The sequence below is a fragment of the Canis aureus genome, chromosome 7 (genome assembly GCF_053574225.1).
Source record: "Canis aureus isolate CA01 chromosome 7, VMU_Caureus_v.1.0, whole genome shotgun sequence".
NCBI classification, from domain to species: Eukaryota; Metazoa; Chordata; class Mammalia; order Carnivora; family Canidae; genus Canis; species Canis aureus.
Genome location: NC_135617.1, coordinates 33,539,188 through 33,565,813, shown reverse-complemented (window position 1 = coordinate 33,565,813; position 26,626 = coordinate 33,539,188). Strand labels below are relative to the sequence as shown.

Below are 26,626 nucleotides of genomic sequence, written 5' to 3'. Positions count from 1 at the left end.
GGATACGTTTCCCACTTAATTATCATGATGACAACTGACCTTTTTCCTGTAAAGTATTATGTTTAATTCATTCTTTTAGAGACTACTAATTTAAGTTGTATCTTACTTATTGCTTCTGTCCAATAAATTCTGGCATGGAGGATACTAAGCCAATGGTATATTTATATTCAGTGAACATTTAATTTAACATTTGGGTTATTCGCCTATACTCTTTGACTTGATTTTCTGCCCTGTAATGATCCAATTTTTTCCTTCTCCTCTTGCTCTTGTAGCAATAAGAAAAACATTGTGTTGTGTTTTCACCCCTTCCATAACAGCATGCATATTTCTGAAAGTGTCAGACTTCACCTTTGTATGCCTTTGGCTAGCACACATAAATTATCAAACTGTAGAATTTAATGAACTATCACATTTTTTGGTATTAAATATGAACATCTAAACTGCGAGCTACATCTCAAATGTACAGTACACTTCTTACATTATCTACTGTCAAGAAATGTGACTTTGTTATTGCACTTTATGCATCTCTGTCCCTCCTATGGTAGAGACAGCAGAAGGCAGCACTCTCTCAAAGCAAAGAAACCCTTAGAGCCCCCTTCCTGCCTAGCTAAAGTCTCAGGGTTCCAATTTTAAAAGACCAAAATGGAAGAAGGGGATCTGGGCATAGTGCAGGAAGGTACAACCATGCTGCATAGGTATATTGAGCTGCCTTATGCCTCCAGAATCTGGCCCTTCTTACTGACCCATGGGTGGCCCTCACAAACCTCACAAGCTCACAAGATGGCTACTCTGCCTCCAAGCAATGCATTGGTATTTCCAAGCAGAAACAATGGTGAAGAGGGAAGGCAAAGCTGCCTTCTACCAGCCTTTGCCTACTATTAAAGAGCTTCCCCCGAAGCCCCACGTGGTTACTTTTATTTCCATCTCTTTGAACAGAATTAGCCTCAAAAGAGACTGAAATAGATATTTTTAGTTGATCTATTGCCACCCTGAGCAAAACTGGGTTTCTTTTGATGAAAAGGGAGGAAGAATTAGATTTGGAATAAGCAAGTAGCAGTGGCTGCTTCAAGGATAATAAGTCTCTACAAAAATGTCCAGTTAACCTTGACTGAATCCCAACTAAAACAATAATTAGGAAATTGGCATTATGAGTCAATAGCCTAATTTCAGAATATAAGTTTTAAAGTGAAATTTAGCAGCATGTAAAGAAAATTAATATTTTTCACCACTGAAAAAAAAAATATTTGGAGATTTTACCTTTCTGAAGCCCAGCTTTAAGAATAGAAAAATAAATGTTTTGATTCTGAAAATACTCTACAAAAATATCTGGCGATTCTTCTACCCAGAAAGCATTTTCTCTTTTGAAGGTCCCCTATTATATAAAATGGGATTAGGTAATAATAAGTAGTCATGGGACTCTAGCAGCTTCATCTCAAGGTTCCTTCAATTCTTAAAGGCCTGGACTGAAAGATAAGGTGATAGCATTTTTTTTCAGATATATACAGCCATCTTGCTCAGATTTAGGGGTCATTCAGTCTTCCTGGCAGGATGTTCAGGCAAAACATTTGATTATTTTCCTGGTAAGCATGTTCCACCTGTGTTGGGTATTTTCCAATACTGATGTGATTCAATCAAGTTTGATGCTGAGTATAAAAATAACACCAGCATACAGTAGACTATTACCTTACTAACATTTATTTTTGTTTTTATTCAGTTTATGCACTAATTCAGAAAGTGCCTGACCATATGATTAATCAGAGCAGGCAGCTGCCAGTGTGATGAAGTCTGGGAACTACGGGAAAGAGCTCCCCCACAGACATGCCATTTTAGCATGTTGAAAGGAAAGGGTGCTAAGGCACATGTTGGTTAAGTGCATACTGTCCCTAAAGAGAGAGAGTTAGTTTCAAATTACTATTCTATAACTGGTAAGATCTTAGAGTAAAAGAATGTATCAAATGATTTAGTATAGTCATTTAGGATAGTGGCAGATCCCAAGACAGATAAATTCTGGTAAGAGTAAAAGCGAAGTTCAAAACAGCATAGAGATAGGGCACTACAGGGGGGCTCCCAGCCCACCTGGAAGTAGAGCTAAACATACCCAAAGTAAGAATCTCAAAGCCAATGGAAAGATACCAGGACACACGACACACTCTGCCTGCTTCACACTCTTGCCCTGAAATTGCTTGGAATGCAATGGCATTTATCAGAAAGGAGAAATTCCCTTATTCTGTGATAAGCACAATTTGACAACTTTGTATTGTTCATAAAATTATGTTATACTTGAATACCAGTGTTAACTAAAAGTTAATCTAAATCATTTTAAAAAAGAATAGCCATTCAGTTCACAAAATGCTAATGTATTTTAAGAGCCCAGTAGGATAAATGCTGGAATATATAGCTAATATTATTATTATTTTTTTATAGCTAATATTATTAATAGAAACCTAAAACCATTGCAACACTCCTGCCTAGATTATCATTATACAGACAGTACCCTGTTGTATTTAAAGCTTCAAAGTGAATGAAATAAATGTGCCTTTTTAGAATAGAGTTTGTATTTTACTGCCACCTAATAATAATGTTAATGTCTAAATAGGTTAAGCAGATATAACAATAGTTCCAAGGAAGAATTATCTGTTAACTCACACAGGATTTGGACCATCTATGGTCATTAGTGAGCAGGTTGACAAGTATTTAAGTATTGCTGACATGACCGGGTTAAACACATTTTTTTTAGTGTTTTAGTGGGTTTTTTTTTTTAGTTTGGAAAAGGAAAGTATTTGAAAAGTACTTTAATAATGAAAAATGTCACTGTGATTCTCCTTCAGACAGTAGCCAGTATGTATCTATAGTGGTTCATTTTACATTACTGTAATCACTGTTCAATTCAAAACAACAAATGTATATTGAGATCTACTATTGGCAAGAAAGACATTGTTTTAGGAATCATAGAAACTATAGTGATGGGAACACATATACTTGCTTCTCTTAAGCATGTTTAGAATCTAAACGGGTGATGAAATAAATATAACCAACTAAATATAACCAACCAGAATGTAAGACAAATAGTTCAAATCTATAAAATTGAGGGGCTCGGGAAGGGCTCAGTGGATATGTGGCATCTGTGATAGGCACTGAAGGCCAATCAGCATCCTAGTAATTAGAGATTGATGAGCAAGGCCATTCTAGATCAAGAGAATCAGCACATAGATATTAGGTATATTCACTTAAGAATGTGGAGTCCACATTCTTAAGTGGACATACAGGCAGTTAGGATGTAGTTCTTATTACAAGCACTTTAAAAGAAAGTGTCAAATAGAAAAAGCAATCCTAAAATATGTATGAAAACAGAAAAGAACCTGAATAGCCATAGCAATCTTGAGAAAGAAGAACAAAGCTGGAGTCATCATGCTTCCTGATTTCAAACTATATTACAAAGCTGTAGTAATCAAAACAGTATGCCAGTATGCCTATTCCAGTATGGAATAGGCATAAAAACATGTACATAGATCAGTGGAGCATAATAGCTCAGAAATAAACCCACATATATATGGTCAATTAATTTATTACAAAAGAGCCAAGAAAGTACAATGGGGAAAGTAGCCTCTTCAATAAATGGTGTTGGGAAAACTGGACAGCCACATACAAAAGAAGGAAACTGAAACACTACTTAAAATCATACAAAAATAACTAAAAATGAACTTGAATTAAAATTTAAAAAGACTTGAATTTAAGATCTGAAACCATAAAACTCCTAGAAGAAAACATAGGTGGTAAGCTCCTTGACATTGGTCTTGGAAATTAGTTTTTGGATTTGACACCTAAAGCAAAGGAAAAAAAAAAAGAAAAAGTAAAAGTAAAAAGAAACAATTGGCATTACATCAAACTAAAACGCTTCTGCACAACAAAGGAAACCATGAACAAAATAAAAGGCAGCCTACTGAATGGGAGAAAATATTTGCAAATCAAATACCAAATAAGGGCTTAATATCCAAAATATATAAAGGACTTACACAAGTTAATAGCAAAAACAATCCAATTACAAAATGGACAGAGGATCTGAATAGACATTTTTCCAAGCAAGACATATGTATGGCTAACAGGTACATGGAAGGATGCTCAACATAACTAATCATCAGGGAAATGCAAATCAAAACCACAATGAGATATCTCCTCACACCTTTCAAAATGCTATTATAAAAAGAGAGAAATAATAAGTGTTGGCGAGAATGTAGAGAAGAGGAAACCCTTGTGTTCCCACTATCAGTGGGAATGTAAATTGGGGAAAATATGGAAAATATTGTGGAGATTCCTCAAAAAATTAAAAATAGAATTACCGTGTGATCCAGCAATTCCAGTTCAGGGTATTTATCCAAAGACAAAGAAAACACTAATTCAAAAGTTTATATGTATGCCCATGTTCATTGCAGCATTATTTACAATAGCCAAGATATGGAAAGAACCTAAATGTTCACTGATGGATGAATGGATATAGAAGATATGGTGTGTGTGTGTGTGTATTTAAATATATATATATATAGATATATATATATGTATTGTGCACATACACACACATTACAATGGATTATTATTCAGCCATAATGAAAGAATGAAATCTTGCCATTGGTGACATGTATGGACCTGGAGGGCAATATGGTAAATGATATAAGCCAGACAGAAAAAAATAAATAAATGCCATATAATGCAGTTATATGTGGGATGTTTAAAAAAAACAAAACCAAGCTCATAGATCTACAGAATGGATTTTTAGTTGCCTGAGGTGAGGGCTAGGGGGTGGATAAAATGGGTGAAGAGAAAGGAAAGGTACAAATTTCCAGTTATAAAATGAATTTAAGTCATGGGGATATATGGGGATCCCTGGGTGGCTCAGTGGTTTGGCACCTGCCTTCAGCCCAGGATGTGATCCTGGAGTCCTGGGATCAAGTCCCACGTCGGGCTCCCTGCATGGAGCCTGCTTCTCCCTCTGCCTGTGTCTCTGCCTCTGTGTGTGTGTGTGTGTGTCTCATGAATAAATAAATAAAATCTTAAAAAAAACATCATGGGGATATAATGTAGGTATGGTAACTATAGTTAATAGCATTGTATTGCATATTTGAAAGGAGCCAAGAGAGTGGATCTTGAAAGTCCTCATCACAAGAAAAAGGATTTGGTAACTATGTATAGTGATAGATGTGAACTAGTCGTACTGTGGTGATCATTTTGCAATATATATAAATATCAAGTCATTATGTTATAACTGAAGCTAACATGTTAGGTCAACTATACTTCAGTAAAAAGAAAGTATATATTTAACTGTTTATAGAATCTCCTTGTTATGGAACACATTCCTCTGAGCTCTGTAAGAATGTTTCTTTTCATTTATGTACTATTAGAGTGGATAGATTTGGGGAATGTTTCCAATACATGTCTTAATAAGCAAATGATAAAGCCAGTTTACATATTTAATTCCTGTATTCCCTCATGTTATGCTTTCCATTTCCACTTTTTAGGCCTTCTTTTTTTTAAGATTTTATTTATTTATTTATTCATAGAGACACACACAGAGAGAAAGAGAGAGAGAAAGGCAGAGACACAGGCAGAGGGAGAAGCAGGCTCCATGCGGGGAACCTGATGTGGGACTTGATCCTAGGTCTCCAGGATCACTGCCTGGGCTGAAGACGGTGCTAAACCACTGCACCACCCGGGCTGTCCAGGCCTTACTTTGATTCAATTGATTTTCAACCTTCTAGGGCCAAACAGTAACTTCTTAAGACACATCTACATTTTTTCTCAAGACCAAGTATGTGATTCCACACAATCTAATCCTATTCCTTATTGATTTGTGTAGTCTTAGAATGAGATCATGTCTGGTCTCTTAGAGATCATAACCGAGTAATATACATTGAAACATACTCTTAAAACCCTACCTCAAAGATCCTTATGTTATTGGCAGGCATGTCATCCACTGGAAGTCTTTGCCACAACCCTGAATTCAACACACAAGACACCGTCAGGTATTCTCAGATTCATCTGAGTAATGAATTATAGCAATGAAACAGAGAAAGGATTTTGATCTCTAAACCATTGAGAGAAAAAAGTCATTCACTAAGATGGCAAAGTTTTTGAAAGAAAGGAAATGTTCTCCTTTGTTCTCCCTCCATCCCAAAGGAATAGGAAGATGGACAGTGTTAATTTTATCAACAGTAATTTAATTTTGTCCAAAAATTTAATATCTTTATTTGGCTATTTCTGAGCTGAACTACAACTAATATGTTTTTTTAAAGAAGTTTGTTGTTTATTTGCAGGTGCAAGCCAGTTATGTGACACGCTATGAAAATATTTTCTCCCTCTTCTGGGTTCTGGAGCAGCTTCTTCAAAAGGAAACCAAAGAAGGCAACACTTCAAGTGTAGTGCATGATGACCAAGAAATCAAGAAATTTCTTCAAAAGCATGATGAAAATATTTCCCAACTCTCTGATGCATTTCCTTTATTTACTCTTTATTTATGGAGACTGGGCATTCTCTTGAACTCAGTAGAAACGGTTGAAAGTAAATCACTTCCTTAGCAATTTACTAAATGTCAGAAGCATACTGAAGTATGAAGATCTTCTGCTTAAAAGATTTTCAAAAATTTTTAAATGAGTGTTTTAGGGACGCCTGGGTGACTCAGTGGTTGAGCATCTGCATTTGGCTCAGGGCGTGATCCCAGAGTCCTTGGGATTAAGTCCCTCATCAGGCTCCCTGCAGGGAGCCTGCTTCTCCCTCTGTCTATATCTCTGCCTCTCTCTGTCTCTCATGAATAAATTAAAAAATCTTTTTAAAAAAATGAGTGTTTTAAATGGATTTCTTAATATAATCATTAATTCAGTAGTTTTAAATTGTATATAAAAGATTATGAGTCATATTTCTATACTAAAATCAGCCAGTTTCAGTTGAGAATGTCCTTATTTCCATGTAACTGTTTTTTACCATAGTTACTCAATATAGTCTAGTTCTATTCTCTATAATGGACCATTAATTGTCTATCTCATAAACAATATTTACATTTTAAAAGATTTATACATAATAGATACTAAAAGGCAATGGAAGAAATCTTAAAAGTTTTGTTGTTCATCAACAACAGTCTTTAAGTGGTTATAAATGGAGTTTCATTTACAGAAGATCATTGTCTATCTTCTTAGAGGATGACTCTTTAACATTTATAAACCTAATAGCCCTTAATTTCATAAAATCATATTTGTCAAGTTCTTTGAAAGTACTAATTCATCGTTTAAAATGTTTGGTTTTCAAGTGTTTGTTTTCATTCTGTTTATCATGTGTAATACTTCTGTTATTGTTAAAATGTAGTTAAGTCATTTATAATTAAATCATTAAGGATATTTTTACAAATCTAACATCTGCCCAGAAATATACTCATCAAAAGTATATTTATACTTATTAAAAATATTAGTTAAATATTCCAATTACACAGTTTCATTGACTTTATTTCAATTATCAAATTCATAACAAACTAGCTTAATGAGTACACATTATGTATTTTCCTATAGTGCAATTTAGGGCACAACAAATATAGATTTACTTTGTAAATTATGTGTGATATTGTTTCATAAGTTAATTACCATTCCTAAATGCCATTTTTAAAAAACAAATGTATATAAAATCATATCATCACCTGCCACAGGTTTTTTTGGAACTATTTCTAGCTTTCTAGAAAAGAAAGCCTTTTTTAAAATAAAACTTAATGTGTAAGTCACCTATTGTGATGAAACAAATGACTGTAAAATCCCAGTGGCACACAGCAATAAATATGTCTCAAGTGTCTATGGGTCAGTCACTTGGGGATTGAGGCATCTGACCTGAGTTCTGCTGGAAAGCTCTGCTCAGGTTGCAGATCCCACAGGGGTAGGCTCTTTATTATATATTGGGCTTTCATCTCTTCCACTAGTGCTCATTCAGGGGCCCAGGTTGAGAGGGAAGCAGCTACTCAGGGGAGTTTCTGTGGCAATGGCAGATTGAGAAATGTTACACTGTGATTGTCCACATGCATTAGCCAAAGTACATCAAGTGGTCAAGCTCAGAGAAAAGAGGCAAGGAAGCACCCTCCCAGAATGGGAGAATTTGCAAAGTTACATGGCAAAGGCCATGGATACAGGAGAGAATGGAGAGTTGGGGCAAATAATTTACTGTAGCATACATACTAGTCAAACACGAGAAGGGTATTCCAGATCCTGAGTTCAGAGAAATTTTTATAGTATTTGATTCTTGGGATTTGTATAGTTGATGACACCACACAAAATGACATCTCCCCATCCTCACTCTTAATGATTAGACAAAGTTGGTAAATATATAAGCAACAGCAGTGGCCCTTGACCCACTGCAGCCAGCCAACATAATGATCCTAAGAAGTCTTTTGTAACTAGAACAGATTTCTTAATTCTAATAATCTTCAAAGCTTCATGGTCTGAAAATTAGCATAGAAAATGTATTTATTTTAGAGGGACAGACAAGATGTTGGGATCATTGTTCACATACAAAATGGAGATATATATTATTTCCATCTGATACTATTTTTTTAAACATTTAACTTTTTTTTAAGATTTTATTTATTTATTCATGAGAGACACAGAGAGAGAGAGAGGCACAGACACAGGCAGAGGGAAAAGCAGGCTCCAGGCAGGGAGCCTGACGCAGGACTTGATCCCAGATCCCCAGGATCATGCTCTGGGCTGAAGGCGGCGCTAAACCATGGAGCCACTAGGGCTGCCCTTAACTTTTAATCTATTATATGACACCTAACCCTTAATTCTCCTGTGTTTCATTCTCTAACTGTTAACTGTGCAGCACATTTAGTATTGAAGTCTCAATCTGCTGGTGAAAAAGAAGATAAAATGAAACGTTTGTATCAATTTCAAACAAGTGATGTACCATAGAGAATGAATGATTTAAACTAGAATTAAAATGATTGAAGAATGTTGTAGCAATTAAGATTTGATTAATGTCTAACTCTAGAATTAAAGAGGACCACAAGGTAATCCTAAAAATGGAAGAAATGATAAAAATGATACTAAGTGCTGACATTCATATAATAAACCTATAACACTCATGTAGTATAGCTATAATAGGCGCCAGGCAGTGCAGTAAGTGTTTATGTATATTTACTCTTTTTAATTCGCCCAACAGCCCTATGTGATAGGTAGCATTATTATGTGCATTTTAGAGAAGAGGAATTCTGGCAAAGGAATGTGCAAAGGTCACACCACCAGGACCTGGAAGACCTAGATTTCACCCCCAGGAATTCTATCTTCCAGTCCACACCTAATTAATCTGCTACACTTCCTGTTCATTATACTGGTAATTATAAAAATTTCACAAATACCATCTCTTGGCAGTTGTCATTGAAGCTTTATATGCCCTTAACTACAAATCTTTTATCATCGCAGTTATGAGCAAGCTGGCTTCTTAGCCCCTGCAGAGCGGCTGTCCTATCTACCACCAACTCGAGCAAGAGCAGACTTGTTCTTTTCTACATTGTAGCATTTTATTATAGTAAAGACTCTTCAGGTAAGTTACAGATCCTCTTTGATCAATTATGTTCTAAAAAGTACAAAGCTCTCTTTAAAGATGGGGTAGGTGAACTATCAGGCTGCAGTGCTCAACCCAGTGGGGGAGAAAACAAATCTGAGTTTTTTATCCTTGGATCTATAAAAAGATATTGGTGTTATCTATTGCAATCTTTTACAAACTTTTACTTTTCCATTATACTTGTTGGCATCCTATAGATAAAAGCAGTTATCTGAGAGAGGCAAGGAAAAAAGACATTTACATTTCCAAATATTTATGTGAATTTGAGGATTTTTAAAAAATACTGATGGCTCTGGCTTATAATAACTATGTTTTGTTTATTCATCAAATATTAAACACCAACTTTGTGTACAAACCAGTTATTAGCACATATAAAATAAATATAATAAATTTTAGCTTTTATCAAATTTATAAAGCAGAATTTTGTTTTAGCGGTCACTATAATGACCCAACAACATCAATAGCTTGTATTTGCTGAAGGAGATAGAGTGATAACATTTACTTAATTTAAAAAAAAAATAAAAAGAATTTTTGTTATTGAAAGCCAATTCAATTTTAAAAATTACTTATAGAATTGGACAGCACTAAATTCATCTGGTCAATAAACTAGCTGCTCTTTTAAGAACTACCACTCAGGAAAAAAAAAAAAAAACTGCCACTCAGGCACCCCAAATTTGTTACTCATTTTAAATGAATCAGGAATAACTGAATTTCCCAAAGTCTAATACTTTGAAATTTTAAGGCACATTGAGAGAAAACTAAAAAAAATTGCAGTTAAGTAATTTGGGATGATTTAATTTCTACTTTCTGAATAATTTCATATGTATTAAGCCCTCCTATTCAGCAAAAAACTTGATGGTATTTTTCTTTAAATTATTACAATCAACTTTATGAGTTTATTTATACTTTCTGCATTAGTCCTGGTATAGAATGATGAACATGCAGAGAGATGCAGACATGATGTTACTTTACTCTTAAGTAGATACCCCCAAATAATACCAGAATGTTCAACTTCTTCCCAGAGTTCTGTTTTTATAGATGAGGTAAATATAGCTTAGTTATAAATATATTATTCTATTTCTCAGACCTAGAGATGAAATCCCACCTTCTTTAAATGCTTCTGGAATATGGTGTGATAATAAATAAATAATTAATTAATGATTGCTTATTCTCAACTCTTGTGTTTAATTTACTTCCACCATGTGGCATCCTTACTACATTACTGTGAGCTCCAAGTTGCTTAAGGACAGCACCCCTGACATACTGAAGGAATAGAGCTATCACAGCTTTAACTTTAACGACATAACTACTAAGACATTTTCATGAATGATTAAGGATTTCAGGAGCATTAGAAATGCCAGACACTCAACCAGCAGGGAGAAGCATGTATTTGTTATTTCCCTCTCACATACACACTGAAATTCAACATTCATTTTGTAAAAAGAGATCCAATCTTTTGCAACTAATTCTAAAATTTGGGGGAGACAGAGGAGTCTCCTTTCTTATATTTTACCTTGTGATCTTTAAGGGATCCCACCACAAACATTGGCTACATCGTTGGTGCCTTTTGCCCTAACTTGCATCAGGGATATGGAGCAGGCCCCAGAACTGCCGTGCCATGACCATCCTCTCTTGGAGAGCTCCAGTGAGGGTGTTCTGAGAAGAGTAACCTCAGGTCTTTAAAATGGGTGGCTCCTTCACTTCCACAGTGGCCCAGGAGCAAGAAGTAGAGTTCACCACAGCTGATCAAGCACCTTATCTTGCAACTTGATAACATCTAAGAAAGAGCACATTTACTCCAATTATGAAACAAAACAAAAAAACTGAGCTGGAAATAACTCTATAGAAATGTGAGGATGTCTCTAACTCCAAATGAATACTGATATAATTCCCATGTGTAAACTTAATAATTTCTGAAGCCAGTATGGTCTTGGTTCATGAGGTACTTTTCTTTTTGTAAAAATATTTTATTTATTTATTCACGAGAGACACAGAGAGAGGCAGAGACACAGGCAGAGGGAGAAGCAGACTCCATGCAGGGAGCCGGAGGTGGGACTCTGATCCCGGGACTCCAGGATCATGTCCTGGGCCAGAAGCATACGCCAAACTGCTGAGCCACCCAGGCTTCCCGGTACTTTTCTTTTACACAGAACCTCTTCCACATAATATCATATAATCCATGTGCCTTTGTGCCATCACTTTATTAAGGCTGGTAATTAAAACCAGCATACTAAAATTGGCATGTGCTAGGCATGCCATCAGGTTCTTTAAGTTATTATTTTGCTTATAATCCTTCTAATGACCTTTGAGGTTAAGTATATTATTATCCCCAGTTAGATGGGGAAGTAAGCACAGAACATGTAAGTAATTTGCTCATGGTCACAGGACTGGGAAAAAAAAAGAAATCAGAGCCATGATTAAAATAGGCAACAAGCACCTGAATCAATAGTCTGCACTCTCAGCACTCAGGTACCCACAGCTGCTGTGCCCTAACTGCGCAAACGTAGAAACTGTTGCAGAGTGCAGAGAATAGTTACCCTGATAGTTAAACTCCAGTTTGCATCCTTTTTAAAGAGTTCTTAGACATAGGCTTCATGTACTTATGATAATTATAGTAGTGGGAAATTTACACTCTATTAACTAAAATTGGATGATGGAAAATATTGTTAAGTTTGGTAGAATAAAAAATGCAGTAAGACCTAGAGATTTCCAAATTGGCATTTACTTAAATGCAACAGATATAAATTCTGCTTTAGTATCTGATTGTTTTGCAAGTCAGTGTAACACTTTCTAAGGCAATGGAAGTTAAATTTCCCAAGTGCAAGGATCAAGATCAGACAACCATGTATGGATTAGAATTAATTCCTAAGTCTTAGACATGGAAATAAATAATACACATGAAGCATGATTTCTCTTTACGCTCCAAAATCATACTTTTTTGTTGTGAGTATAAAGAAAAATATCTCTATCTCCTGATTAGAATTGATCAGTATAATCCTGCTGACAATATTTGACATTTCTGAAGCATCTTATGATGTAGAAAGAAAATGTCTTTATAACTCTTTACATCACAGGGGAAAAAAACCTATAAATAAATAATGAAATAAAAACATCTCAGGGATATGTCCTCAAAAGAACTTTAGGCAGCTCTTATTTACTCATTTTCCTTCGTTCTGGGGAAAAGAGATGTGAGGATTTTCCTTGCACTCAGCCTTGTCAATCAACACTACATCCCAATTTCATTAGAGAGGCTTTCTGTTTTTACCATATTGAAACAACAGCGAAGCCCAGAAGAGAACAAGTTGTAGAAGGCACAGATAAAAAGGCAGGGTGTAGGTTGTGGGGGTAATGGAAGAACAGAGAACAGAGGGCCATTGTGGCCAAGCCATATTGTGACTTAGGACAACTAATTTCATACTCTCATCTTCTCATTATAATATAGAGCATTTGTTTTTCAGTTTTAAAGTGTCAGGAACAAAGAGTTCCTTTGTATTTCTTCTCTGAAATGTGTTCCTTCAGAATGTATGCATAGATGATTAGAATAAAATTGTTAAATGTAACTATGCATTATTACTAAATGCTATTGCCAAGCACTGGGAGTTTTGTCTCTTTCCTGTTGTCATGGAGATCTTTTGGTGATAAACTCTTTTTACACATCTTACAAGGTTCAATACTTAAGAGTTAAAAGATGAGGATATCACTCTATCCTTGTTATACAAATAAAACCTCCATCGCTTAATTTTTTTTTCTTTTTGAGAGAGAACACATCCATGAGCACATGGAAGGCAGGAGAGGGGCAGAAGGAGAGGGAGAAAGAGAATCTTTTTTTTTTAAAGAGACTCTTAAGCAGGCTCCCCACCCAGCATGGAGCTGGAGATGGGGTTCCATCTCATGATCCTGAGACCCTGACCTGATCCTAAATCAAGATTTGGATGTTCAACTGACCGAGCCACCCAGGTGCCCCACTTCATTGCTAATTTTAAAAAGGAAAACCTCATCACACGATTATTTGTGTGAATGAAATGAAGTAATGTGAAAAGCACTTTGTGAACTCTGAAGTAAAAAAGTACAGTGTTGGGATCCCTGGGTGGCGCAGCGGTTTGGCGCCTGCCTTTGGCCCAGGGCGCGATCCTGGAGACCCGGGATCGAATCCCACATCAGGCTCCCGGTGCATGGAGCCTGCTTCTCCCTCTGCCTGTGTCTCTGCCTCTCTCTCTTTCTCTCTCTGTGACTATCATAAATAAATAAAAAATTAAAAAAAAAAAAGTACAGTGTTATATAATAAACACTATATAAGTATTTATCTTCTTTATATTATTTTCTCAGGGTTTTTGGGTTATTTTCTCATTTAATCTTCATAGCAACCTACAAAATAGGTAGTACTATCATTCCTATTAGTCTCCTATTACAGATGAGGAAACAGGCCTAGAGAGGTTAAGTGACTTGTCAAAAGCCATAGCGGTAGGAATAGAGATAGTGTTAAATAACACTTATTCATTCCTAGTTCCTTCTATTCCAAATTTTTTACATTAATTATAAGTGAATTCATAGCTGAGTCATGCAGAAAATTAATTCCTGCCTAAGTCTTTCCCCATTCAACTTAAATTTAAGGGTGACTATGATGGTTATGATAATCAATAAATATTAGCCATAATTTCTGCATTCTAGAAACTGTGCAACATGCTTTATTAGATAATTTAATTTGATGACCTGCCATAGAGAAATCAGTCTTTCAGGGGTCTTGATTCAGTAAGACATAGTGGCATATTTAAGAAACCTCTTTCCTACCAACCAGAGAGCTCAGGAATGAATTTCATATAACTATATCTGAGGCAAACAAATTATTTGTACATTGTTCATGCCAGACTTTGCGCCCTGGCTCTTGGTTGTTATTCTGGTTCCCCATTGATTGAGGATTCTCATCCTGAATGGACCAGGACAGTGGATAATAGTTCTCCTTCTGGAAATAACATCTTAATTTCTTTTTGCGTCCTATGTCCTTGCCCCATTGTGCACAGTCTTTAATACTAAAAAATCAAGATGCCTTTTTCCTAGCTAAAAGGTATTTGCATGACACCAGTTAAGCCATTTGGAAATTCCCTCTCTGAAGTCTGAATCCTGTGCAGAATCACTGAAATCAGCTGTAGCTTATTCATTATGGCAGCAATAAATAATGAGATTGTTGAGCAATCTTTGCTGCTAGGCTCCCCAAACTGCCTGCTTTCTGCCTCTCTCTAAACCTGATCCTTTAGCTTTTCAGTTGAATCTTTAAGCTAGCAGATTTTCTTTGTTTTTCTGTTTATGTTAACCAGAAATGATTTCTGTAGCTTAGAACTGCTATCCCTAATTAATATGCCCATTGAACTGTGGTCCTGTTACCCCTGTTTGTTCCTATGGGTGTCCTCCATAACATGGCTGGACCATTCTTCCAGTATTTTTCTCTTATAGTTCCTCTAGCATCTAATGACATTCCAGCTATTGGCTGATATCTACATCAATCATAACAGTTCCTGTAACTATAACTGTGGTAAGTTACTTCGTACTAAAGACCACTACTCCTTGAAACATAAGCTACCATGCACCCATCATCTTCCAATCTAACCTGCCTGGTCTGAACTCTAGTTCTGCATGTCCCATTGACCTTGTGATTCCAAATGCTGATGACTTCACTGGCAGTCCATTCTCCTTCTGCAAACAGACATCATTTACCTATGAAACTTACAATCTATGAGCATAAAAGAGCCTATTACAGAAATGCACCATTCACTTCATTGAGCCATCATTCATACTTTGTAGTTTGTGTATGTAAAAATGTTCTTGAAACTTTTACTTAAAAGAATCTTGATACTATCTAGTTATTGCCCTCATTTTATAGATGACAAAGCAGATATTAGAAAAATTACACAGTAAGACCAAGCCACACATAGTTGACTTAGTTGACTGGCTGAGTTAGAACTGCTTTGGTACACTACACTTTGAACACTTTGGGAGAGTCTTTCAAAATATAGACCCTGGGATGCCTGGGTGGCTCAGCAGTTGAGCATCTGCCTTTGGCTCAGGGTGTGATCCTGGGATCCGGAATCAAATCCTACATTAGGCTTCCTGCATGGAGCCTGCTTCTCCCTCTACCTTCGTCTCTGCTTGTCTCTGTGTGTCTCTCATAAATTAATAAATAAATATTTTTTAAAATAAAATTAAAAAAATATAGAACCTGATGTGTAACACAGTTAAATACTATATTTCTGGCAAGTAGTAAGTGATCAATAATTATTGACTACATTGCTGTATTGTTTATGAATAACTATTGATTTCCTCATTCTCTCTCACATATGAATATTAGAAGCCTTGGAGAATATTCTGCAATGGCAATCAGTGTCCCAAATTGTGAATGATGTAACTCATGTAGATGAGTGACTAAAAGTCTGAAGCACCGATTACCACTTCAGTCCAGGAAACTCTCCTTTCCTTTATTTCAGAGTCAATGGCCTAATACAGAAGTGCAGTCTAATTATATGGTTAGGTGTACTCTCCCATGTAGCTATCTTATTTTGAAATGTTGTTGCCTAAGTAGAAAATGAACTGAAATTTAGAAAGTTTCCTTAGGGAAAAAAGAATGTTACCAATTGCAAGTAGGTATGACTCCAATAACAGTACGTGGTACATTGTATTCACCTTGAATTAATATGACTTTTTTCCCCCCCCGATGAAAAATCTTATCTCCATGTATAACATAATTTTTGTACAAAATATATCCCACTTTCTGTTAACCTTATAAGTGAAATTTTGTGTCCCAACTACTTTTTATTGTATAGACTGTCAAAAGAAACTTTGAAATTTTCCACCCTTGACAACCATCAGTTATTACAGTTTTTAACTAGGTTACTAAAGAACATTTCTGCAACAAGAATTGTACAACTATCAGTGACAAAGTATCATGTATTTCTTTTTCCAAAAGACAGTACTGTTTAGAGAAAAGAATGTTTTAAAGAAAGTTATATATATTGCACAGACATAGTGAAAAAAGGATATAGGACTTACATATTTGGCTCATATAATTTTGATTGACTACTGAATAAATGAATGAACAAAAATAGTGGCATATCACTGATTAATTCATGTGAGGTAATTTTGGTGGTAAGAAAAAAGAACCAGTAAGCCAATACTTACTTTTTCAGACAATACTGATTGCTACATTATTCTTTACATTTGGAAGTACATTAGGGCCCTTACCAGCTCAAGAAAATGAAGAAGGGGGTTAACCAAAATGGGCAAGAGCATCAGTATATGAAAATCAAGAGTGTGAAGTAGGGCTTAGTCTGCTTTTGCTTCACTTTCTACAATCACTCTTCACTGTTGGCTGCTTCAGCTCTTTAATCATTCAAAAAGCATGTAAACCCTTTTTTTGCTCATGGACAATTCTGCTGACAGTGTAAAGGAAAATTCATAGCAAATATTAATGTGCATTCAAAAAGATTATACACAAAAATATTTTATCTATATTTTCTCCTCAAAATGGGGCAAGGAAAACATAGCAGTTAATGTGATCAATTATGGCATAATGATGGCAGAATTTATTAATAGTCTGAAGGACTATCATCAAGTCAAGCTGCTACTTAGAGGTAATGTGGAAAATCCATTAGAATGTCAAAAAGCATATATTGTCGAGGCAGTGTTTACAAGCAGGATACACTTCTGAATAGGCAATTACATAACGAAAACTGGATTTGATCCCTGTTGCCAGAAGATTCAACATAATTTGAATTTCAACAATTTCATTTTGAACATAAAATTACTGGCATCCTAGTAATTACGAAAGTGATTAAATGGGTAGAAATAATATAAAAGCATTTAATATATAACATTTTATAAACTATTGAAAATCTAAAATGCTAAAATAAATGTTAATAAGGAAAGAAGCAGTACAGTTATGAGTACAGAGGTCTTTGCTGAAAATTGTTCTTTATGATGGAGTAAACATTTTAAATACTTCTAGATATAACTGATTTTTGTTTATCCCCTTACAGCATCATACACCTGCCAAATGTTGAGTTATTACTGTGCCAGTGTAACACTTGATTTAGAATTAAGATGATCTACTTCTTAGAGACTACAAAAAAAACCAACCCAAAAATATCATGACAATGAGATTCACAAAGTACAAGAAGGCCCATTTATAAGTAATTTTGCTACATTCATCTACATCTGAACTCTTTCAATCCATATATAGATCATATTATTTTAAAACACCATTGAAAAAAAATAAAAAAAATAAAAAAATAAAACACCATTGAAGAATAAATCATCTTTCTATTTCTTTTATTTTAGTAGCTTTAAAATATAAAAACTAAAACCTGACAATATTCAAAATAAATATAAACAAATATCTTACAAGTATCCCATGATGTGCTAATTGTATTTCTAAGTATATACCCAAAAGAAACCACTATATTTGGGCAAGAAGGAACATTTATTAATTCAAGAATGTTCAGTTACACTGTTTGTAATAAATAGCAAAACCTCGAATGTTCCTATATTAAAAAGTGGGTAAGTAGTGTTGTCTTCACTCAGTGGAATATTATCCAGCAGTTAAAACAAGAGAAATACATTAATATGCACTAATGTGCATGAAAGTAAAGTCAACAGATTCATCACTCAAGGCTCATGATTACATATAACATGAAACCCTTTTTGTAGAATTAAAAATAATTAAAATAAAAATACATACTTTTATGAATGCATATATACAATAAACTATATAAAAATTTAAATTTAAAAAATTTAAAATTTTTTTAAAAATTTAATTTATTTAAAAAATTTAAATACTTAAATAGGATTCAGAACAATGCTTAAGAGAAAGGCATTAAGCAAAATAAACCAAATAGTTACATACAGACTATTGTCAAAGACTTCTTTGGTTTTAGATTTGTAAATGGTTATTCTAGTATAAAAAAAAGACAACTAATGAAATAAAGAGAGGAAGGAAGGGGAGGAGTTAGGGAGAAAGGAAGTCAGGCAAGCTATGAAAGGGCCAATAAGGACAGTGTATCATAACCCCAGAATCATGATTGATTTAATTCTGTGCATCTGCAGAACAGAAACCACATACAAAAGCAACAATAGAACTAAGATACAAATTATATATATAGTTGGTTTTTGGTATAAGACAGTGCACTTAATTCTTTACCTTATGCAAATTGAAAAGACCAATAAATAAATCTAATTGTATACTATCATGTGTATTTAACCAGATAAAGAAGGAAGTTAAGGAATAATTTCAAATTTTGTATAAAGTATGTTAGGTAAAGCCTGCTTTATATTAAGCTGATTAAGTCTCATTTAATTATTCATATTAGGTAATAAGCAGCTCAGATACTTTGACCACAATTCAGGGCTACTAGCTGACCTATGAAGTAGTCAGAGTTATTCTAACTTATTAACCTAAGTTAGTTAGGAAGGGATTTATGTAGGCATGCAAGAAGGTAAAATTAAGTTGCATCAGAATCTCAAGTGGGAGCTAATTGGGGATAAATAAATACATCCTTAAGTTAATATGACATAAATAGAAAGTTTGCTGAGAAACTCCTCAGTCTTTCTATAAAGACCTCTTTGCTTTTTCTAGAGCTTTGGACTGAAAAGCAGGCTTCAGATTTGGTACACCTTTAGTGACATACAGAGCTACTCCCCGGAACATAGGCTGTGGACACTTATCTTGGTGCTTTCCCTCCGCCTTGCTCCAGCTTGCCAGTATCACACAGAAAAGATCTCATACACTCACCTGGAGTCCAATTTTTTTGACTGCCACCCAGGAGACAACCTTAAAATCACCTGAATCTGGTTAAGAGCAGGCCTTAGAGTTATGGTCCACAGGAATGTATATATTTGCATATATTTAAAAGGAGGGGTATAAAGGTTTAGCCAGAGTAGTCAGCCTGACTCTAAGTGCTGAAATTCTACCGTTAGGACATTGACAGGTACTGGCACATCCTAAACTATAGGAGCTATCAAAAACTAACACGCTACTTGAACAAGCACACAGGTTTGAGACGCCACAAAGAACCGAGGCAGAGGTGAATGAAAAGGTTCATCTCCTATATGAAGCCACTTCTTCAAGACCAGAAAAGGAGGTTGTTTCATCTATTGTATAGAAACCAACACAGAGAGTCAAGGAAAATAAACAAACAGGAATATGTTACAAATGAAAGAACAAGATAAAACCTTAGAATAAAAACCTCAGTAAAACAGAGTAAATAATATACCTGATAAAAAGGAATGGTAATGAAGGTGCTCAACAAACTGGGGAGAAAAATAGACAAAAACAGTAAGAACTTGGGGCAACCTGGGTGGCTCAGCGTTTTAGCGCTGCCTTCAGTCCAGGGCGTGATCCTGGAGACCCAGGATCAAGTCTTACGGCGGGCTCCCTGCATGGAGCCTGCATCTCCCTCTGCCTGTGTCTCTGCCTCTCTCTCTCTCTCTGTATCTCTCATGAATAAATAAATAAAATCTTTAAAAAAAAGAAGAAAGAACTTTAAAAAAAACAGTAAGAACTTAAATAAAAGTAAAAAAAAAGTATCAAATCAAAGTTACAAAGCTGAAGAGTACAGTACTGAACTGAAAAATACTATACAGGGGTTTAATAGCAGAATAGATACAGCAGAAGGATCAGTCAACTTTAAGACAGGGCAGTGCAACTCATCTAATCAGAGCAGCAAAAATTTACAAAGAATGAAAAAAAGTAAATAGGTCAAGGTACTTACTAAACAACATCATACAGACTAACATTTTCATAATAGGGGTCCCAGTGGGAGAGGAGAAAGAAAAGGGCAGAAATTTGTAGAAATAATGGCTAAATGCTGAAAACTTCCTAAACTTGGGGGAAGGAAACAAACATTAAGATCCAGGAAGTCCAGACAGTTTCAAATAAGAGGAACACCAAGATATGCTATGATTGAAATGTTAGAAGTGAAAGACAAGGAGAGCATCTCAAAAGCAACAAGAAAAAAACATATAAGGAAACCCCCTAAAGACTATAAGCAGATTTTTCAGTGGAAAAATTGCAGGTCAAAAGGGAGTAGATCAATATATTCAAAATACTGAAAGAAAACAACTTGCACCCAGGAATAATCTACTTGGCAAGGTTGTCATTCAGAAGTGAAGGAGAAATAGAGTTTTTGACAGAAGTAAAAACAAAGAGTTGATCAACATTAAACTGGCCTTACAAGAAATGTTAAAAGGACATCTTTAAGCAGAAAAGAAAGGTTTCTAATTAGAAACAATAACATGTATGAAAAAATATAGCTCACTGAAAAGGTAAATATTTATTTATTATTTATTTATTTTTGATTATTCAGGCAATGTCCTTTATTTTTTTAATAAATTTATTTTTATTGGTGTTCAATTTGTCAACATACAGAATAACACCCAGTGCTCATCCCGTCAAGTGCCTCCCTCAGTGCCTGCCACCCAGTCACTCCCACCCCCCCCACCTCCCCTTCCACCACCCCTAGTTCGTTTCCCAGAGTTAGGAGTCTTTCATGTTCTGTCTCCCTTTCTGATATTTCCCACTTATTTTTTCTCCTTTCCCCTCTATTCCCTTTCATTATTTTTTATATTCCCCAAATGAATGAGACCATATAATGTTTGTCCTTCTCTGATTGACTTCTCCGATTGACTCAGCATGATACCCTCCAGTTCCATCCACGTCAAAGCAAATAGTGGATATTTGTTGTTTCTAATGGCTGAGTAATATTCCATTGTATACATAAACCACATCTTCTTTATCCATTCATCTTTCGATGGACACCGAGGCTCCTTCCACAGTTTGGCTACTGTGGACATTGCTGCTATCAACATCGGGGTGCAGGTGTCCCAGCGTTTCATTGCATCTGAATCTTTGGGGTAAATCCCCAACAGTGCAATTGCTGGGTCATAGGGCAGGTCCATTTTTAACTCTTTGAGGAACCTCCACACAGTTTTCCAGAGTGGCTGCACCAGTTCACATTCCCACCAACAGTGTAAGAGGGTTCCCTTTTCTTCGCATCCTCTCCAACATTTGTGGTTTCCTGCCTTGTTAATTTTCCCCATTCTCACTGGTGTGAGGTGTTATCTCAATGTAGTTTTGATTTGTATTTCCCTGATGGCAAGTGATGCAGAGCATTTTCTCATGTGCATGTTGGCCATGTCTATGTCTTCCTTTGTGAGATTTCTGTTCATGTCTTTCGCCCATTTCATGATTGGATTGTTTGTTTCTTTGGTGTTGAGTTTAAGAAGTTCTTTATAGATCTTGGATACTAGCCCTTTATCTGATAGGTCATTTGCAAATATCTTCTCCCATTCTGTAGGTTGTCTTTTAGTTTTGTTGACTGTATCCTTTGCTGTGCAAAAGCTTCTTATCTTGATGAAGTCCTAATAGTTCATTTTTGCTTTTGTTTCTTTTGCCTTAGTGGATGTATCTTGCAAGAAGTTACTGTGGCCAAGTTCAAAAAGGGTGTTGCCTGTGTTCTCCTCTATGATTTTGATGGAATATTGTCTCACATTTAGATCTTTCATCCATTTTGAGTTTATCTTTGTGTATGGTGCAGGAGAGTGGTCTAGTTTCATTCTTCTGCATGTGGATGTCCAAATTTCCCAGCAAAAAGGTAAATATTTAGTAAAAGCAGTGGATTAAAAACTTATAAAGCTTGTCTGAGCATTAAAATGCAAAAGTAGTAAAATTATATCATTATAACAGTTAAGGGATACACAGGATAACAAGATATAAAATGTGATATCAAAAGCATAAAACATGAAGGGGTAATAATGTTGAGCTTTACAATGGGATCAAACTTAAGTTGTCATTAACTTAAAATAGATTATTATAGGTAAAAGTTGTTAGATATAAACTATGTTAACCACAGAGTACAAACACATAAATACAAAAAGGAGAAAGAGAAAGGAAAATAAGCCAAGCATTAAAGAAGGTCATCAAACCACAAAGAAGAAAGAAAGAGAAAAAGAAAGGAATGGAAAGAACTGCAAAACAGCCAGAAAACAATTAATAAAATACTAAGAAGCACATACATGCCTCTTAATTAATTTAAATGTACATGGGATAAATTCTCCAGTCAAAAGACACAGACTGGCTGAATGGATAAAAACACAGGATACTGGGACACCTGGGTGGCTCAGCAGTTGAGCGTCTGCCTTCAGCTCAGGATGTGATTCCAGAGTTCCAGGATTGAGTCCCGCATTGGGTTCCTGCATGGAACCTGCTTCTCCTCCCTCTGCCTATGTCTCTGCCCCTCTCTGTGTCTCTCATGAATAAATAAATCTTTAAACAAACAGACAAGCAAAAAACCACCACAGGATCCATCTACCTACAAGAAACTCACTCTAGATGTTAGTACACATAAAGACGAAAGACAGGGGCAGCCTGGGTGGCTCAGTGGTTTAGTGCCATCTTCAGCCCAGGGTGTGATCCTGGAGACCCAGGTTCGAGTCCCAGGTCAGGCTCCCTGCATGGAGCCTGCTTCTCCCTCTGCCTGTGTCTCTACCTCTCTCTCTCTCTCTCTGTGTGTCTGTCATTAATATATAAATAAAATCTTAAAAAAAAAAGAAGACTAAAAGACATACTTCAGATCTAAAGACACCTGGAGATTGAAAGTGAAGGGATTGAAAATATTTACATGCAAATGAAAGTAAAAAAAAACCTGGGATAGCAATACTTATTAACAGATAAGTTACCTTAAAAACAAAGACTGTAACAAGAGACAAAGAAGGACATGGCACTACATAATGATAAAGGGAATACTCCAATAATAGGTTATAACAATTATATATTTTATATATATATACATATATAAATGTATATATATATATATATATATATATACCCAACATGAGAGCACCTAAATACACAAAGCAAATATTAATGATATAAAGGAAGAAATTTGAAGTAATTCAATAATAGTAAGGGACTTTAATACTCCACTTACATTAATGGGTAGATCATCCAGACAGAAAATCATCAAGAAAACAGTGGCTTTGAATGACACTTCAAAACATATGGATCTAACAAATATATTCAGAACATTTCATCCAAAATAGCAAATTACATATTCTTTTCAAGTATATATGAAACATTCTCCAGAACAGATCCCAGATTAGGCCACAAAACAAGTCTTAGTAAATTAAAAAGGTTGAATTCACATCATGCATCTTTTTCAGTCACAAAAGTATGAAACTAGAAATCAGTCACAAGAAAAATCTGGAAAGATCACAAATACATTGAGGCTAAATAAAATGCTATTAAACAATGAATGGGACAACCAAAATATCAAAAAGGAAATAAAAATATACATGGAGATAATGGAAATGAAAACACAACAGTACAAAATTTTGAGGATGCACCAAAAGCTGTTCTAAGAGGGAAGACTATAGCAATACTGCCTACCTCAATAAATAAGAAAAATCAAACAAATAGCTTAACTTTACACTTAAAGGGGCTAGAAAAAAGCCCCAAGCTTATTAATAAAAGGAAAGAAAAAAATATGAATCAGAGATAAATGATTTAAAGACTAAAAAACAGAAGAATTAGATCACTGAGACCAGAAGCTGGTTCTTTGAAAAGATTGACAAAAACTGACAAACCTTTAGGAAGACTCATCAAGAAAAAAAAGTGATTAAATAAAATTTTTGAAAAAGTGTGAGGAGTCAAATATATAAAATTAGAAATGAAAGAAAAGAAATAACAACTAACATCACATACCACAAAGGATTATAAGAGAATACTATGAAAACTGATATGCTAACAAATTGGACAAGCCAGAAGAAATAAACTTCTAGAAACATGCAATCTTCCAAAAATGAGTCAGGAGGAAATAGAAAAATTGAACAGACTAATTACCAGCAATGAAATAAATCAGTAATAATAATAAAAAAAAAAAAACTAACAAATGTCCAGGACCAGGTGGCTTACTGATAAATTCTATCAAACACTTAAGAGATAATACCTATCTTCTCAAATTATCTCAAGAAATAGAAGAGGAAGAAAAGCTTCAAAATCATGTTATGAGGCCATAACATGATACAAAAAACAGATAAGAACACTAGAACAACAACAAACTACAGTTTAATCTCTGATGAACAAAGGTGCAACAATTCTAAAAAAATATTAACAAAATGAGTATAACAATACATTTTCAAAAATCATTCACTATGATCAAGTGGGAGTGCAGGGATGCACAAGTTGTTCAATATTTGTAAATCAATCAATGTGATATATCACATTAACAAGTGAAAGCGTGAAAACTATATGATTACCTCAATAGATGCAGAAAAAGTACCTGACAAAGCACAACATACATTCATAATAAAAACCCTCAAAAAAAGTAGCTTAGAGGGAACATACCTTAACATAATAAAGGCCATGTATGAAAAACCCACAGCTAACATTATTCTCAATGATGAAAAACTGAGATTCTCTCTAAGGTCAGGAACAAGTCAAGGATGTCTATTCTCATTGCTTTTATTCAGCATTATACTGGAAGTCCTAGCCACAGCAATCAGACAAGTAAAAGGAATAAAAGGTATTCAGATTGGTAAGGAAGAAATAAAACTTTCATTATTTGCAGATGATAGGATACTATATATAGAATACCCTAAAGTTTCCACCAAAACTACAATAACCGATAAATAGATTCAGTAAAGTCACAGGATAAAAAATTAGTATACAGATATTAGTTGCAATTTGACACACTTTCTGCTAACAAAGACCTGTCTGAACAGCTGCCATCAAAAAGACAGGATAAAACAAGTTTTGGTGAGGATGTGGAGAGAAAGGAACCCTCATGCACTGTTAGTGGAATACAAGCTATTACAGCCACTGTGGAAAACAGTATGAAGTTTCCTAAAAAAATTAAAAGTAGAGTTACCATATGATGCAGTAATTCTACTACTAGGTATTTACCCAAAGCAAACAAAAACTAATTTGAAAGGATATATTCACTCCTACGTTTATTGCAGCATTATTTATAATACCCAAGATAGGGAAGCAACCCAGTGTCCATCCACAGGTGAATAAACAAGTGGTGTGTGTATACACACACATACAAACACACACATGATGGTATATTATCCAGCTATAAAAAAGAATGAGATTTTGCCCTTTGCAGCAACATGGATTGGCCTAGAAGGGTATAATGTAAAGTGATTTAAATCAGACAGAGAAAGACAAATACCATATGATTTTACTCATAGGTAGAATTTCAGAAACAAAACAAAGAAAGAAAGAAAAAAGAGAAAAACAAAAAAAATTTAAGTACAGAGAACAAGCTGGTGATTGCCAGAGGAGGTTGGGTGAGGGGATGGGTAAAATAGATGAGATTAAGAGTGCACTTAATGTGATGAGCACTGAGTAATGTATAGAATTATTGAATCATGATATTGTCCAACTGAAACTAATATAATATTGTATGCTAATTATACTTCAATTAAAACTTTAAAGTTCTATAGAGCCTGATATTTTGAAATAGAGGGATGGAACTCACAATTATAATAGCACCTATCTCTTTTTCAAGGATGTATCTCTGATTGTGAAATAGTTTGGATATCACTAATTCATCATTCAATGAGTGAATAAATGATATCATTAGAATATAAAGATGACAATTCTGCGTGACAAATACTCTCTACTTAAATTGAGTCAACAGATTAATTGAAACATCCATTATCATATCAAAGTAATCAGTGAAAATGGCTTCTGCCTGGTATGATCTGGCTTTATTGCAAAATTAATGAGGGCTCTGTAACATACATATATTCTCCCTCCCTTGCTCTCTCTCTCATAGCCCATGAAATTGTGGCATCAAAAGCTACTTTAGAGATTATCTGTGGCCATATTTGTTATAGATTCACAATGTAAAAGATTCTCCATTCATTTGTCCTTGCCACTTTACTTCAAAGTTGTAGAAATACTCATAGTTTTCTACTGAATTATACCCTCCTTCTTCCATAACATCAGGAAGAGGATTTTAAAGGATATTTAAATGTACTATAAATCAATTTTTGG

At 34.9% G+C, this 26,626-nt stretch overlaps 1 protein-coding gene across 4 annotated transcripts in view; it reads left to right on the top strand.

Annotated features, from left to right (window-relative positions):
• MEI4 (meiotic double-stranded break formation protein 4) overlaps positions 1-10,745 on the top strand; it is a 208,235-nt gene extending 197,490 nt beyond the window's left edge. For 3 of the 4 annotated variants that reach the window (XM_077903318.1, XM_077903317.1, XM_077903316.1), the window contains one exon: positions 6,306-10,745. In XM_077903318.1, coding sequence (XP_077759444.1) covers positions 6,306-6,566 — 261 coding nt within the window. In that variant the 3' untranslated portion in view covers positions 6,567-10,745. The remainder of the gene's footprint in view (positions 1-6,305) is intronic. The other variant, XR_013383184.1, reaches the window with a different exon arrangement.
• The last annotated feature ends 15,881 nt before the right edge of the window (positions 10,746-26,626 follow it).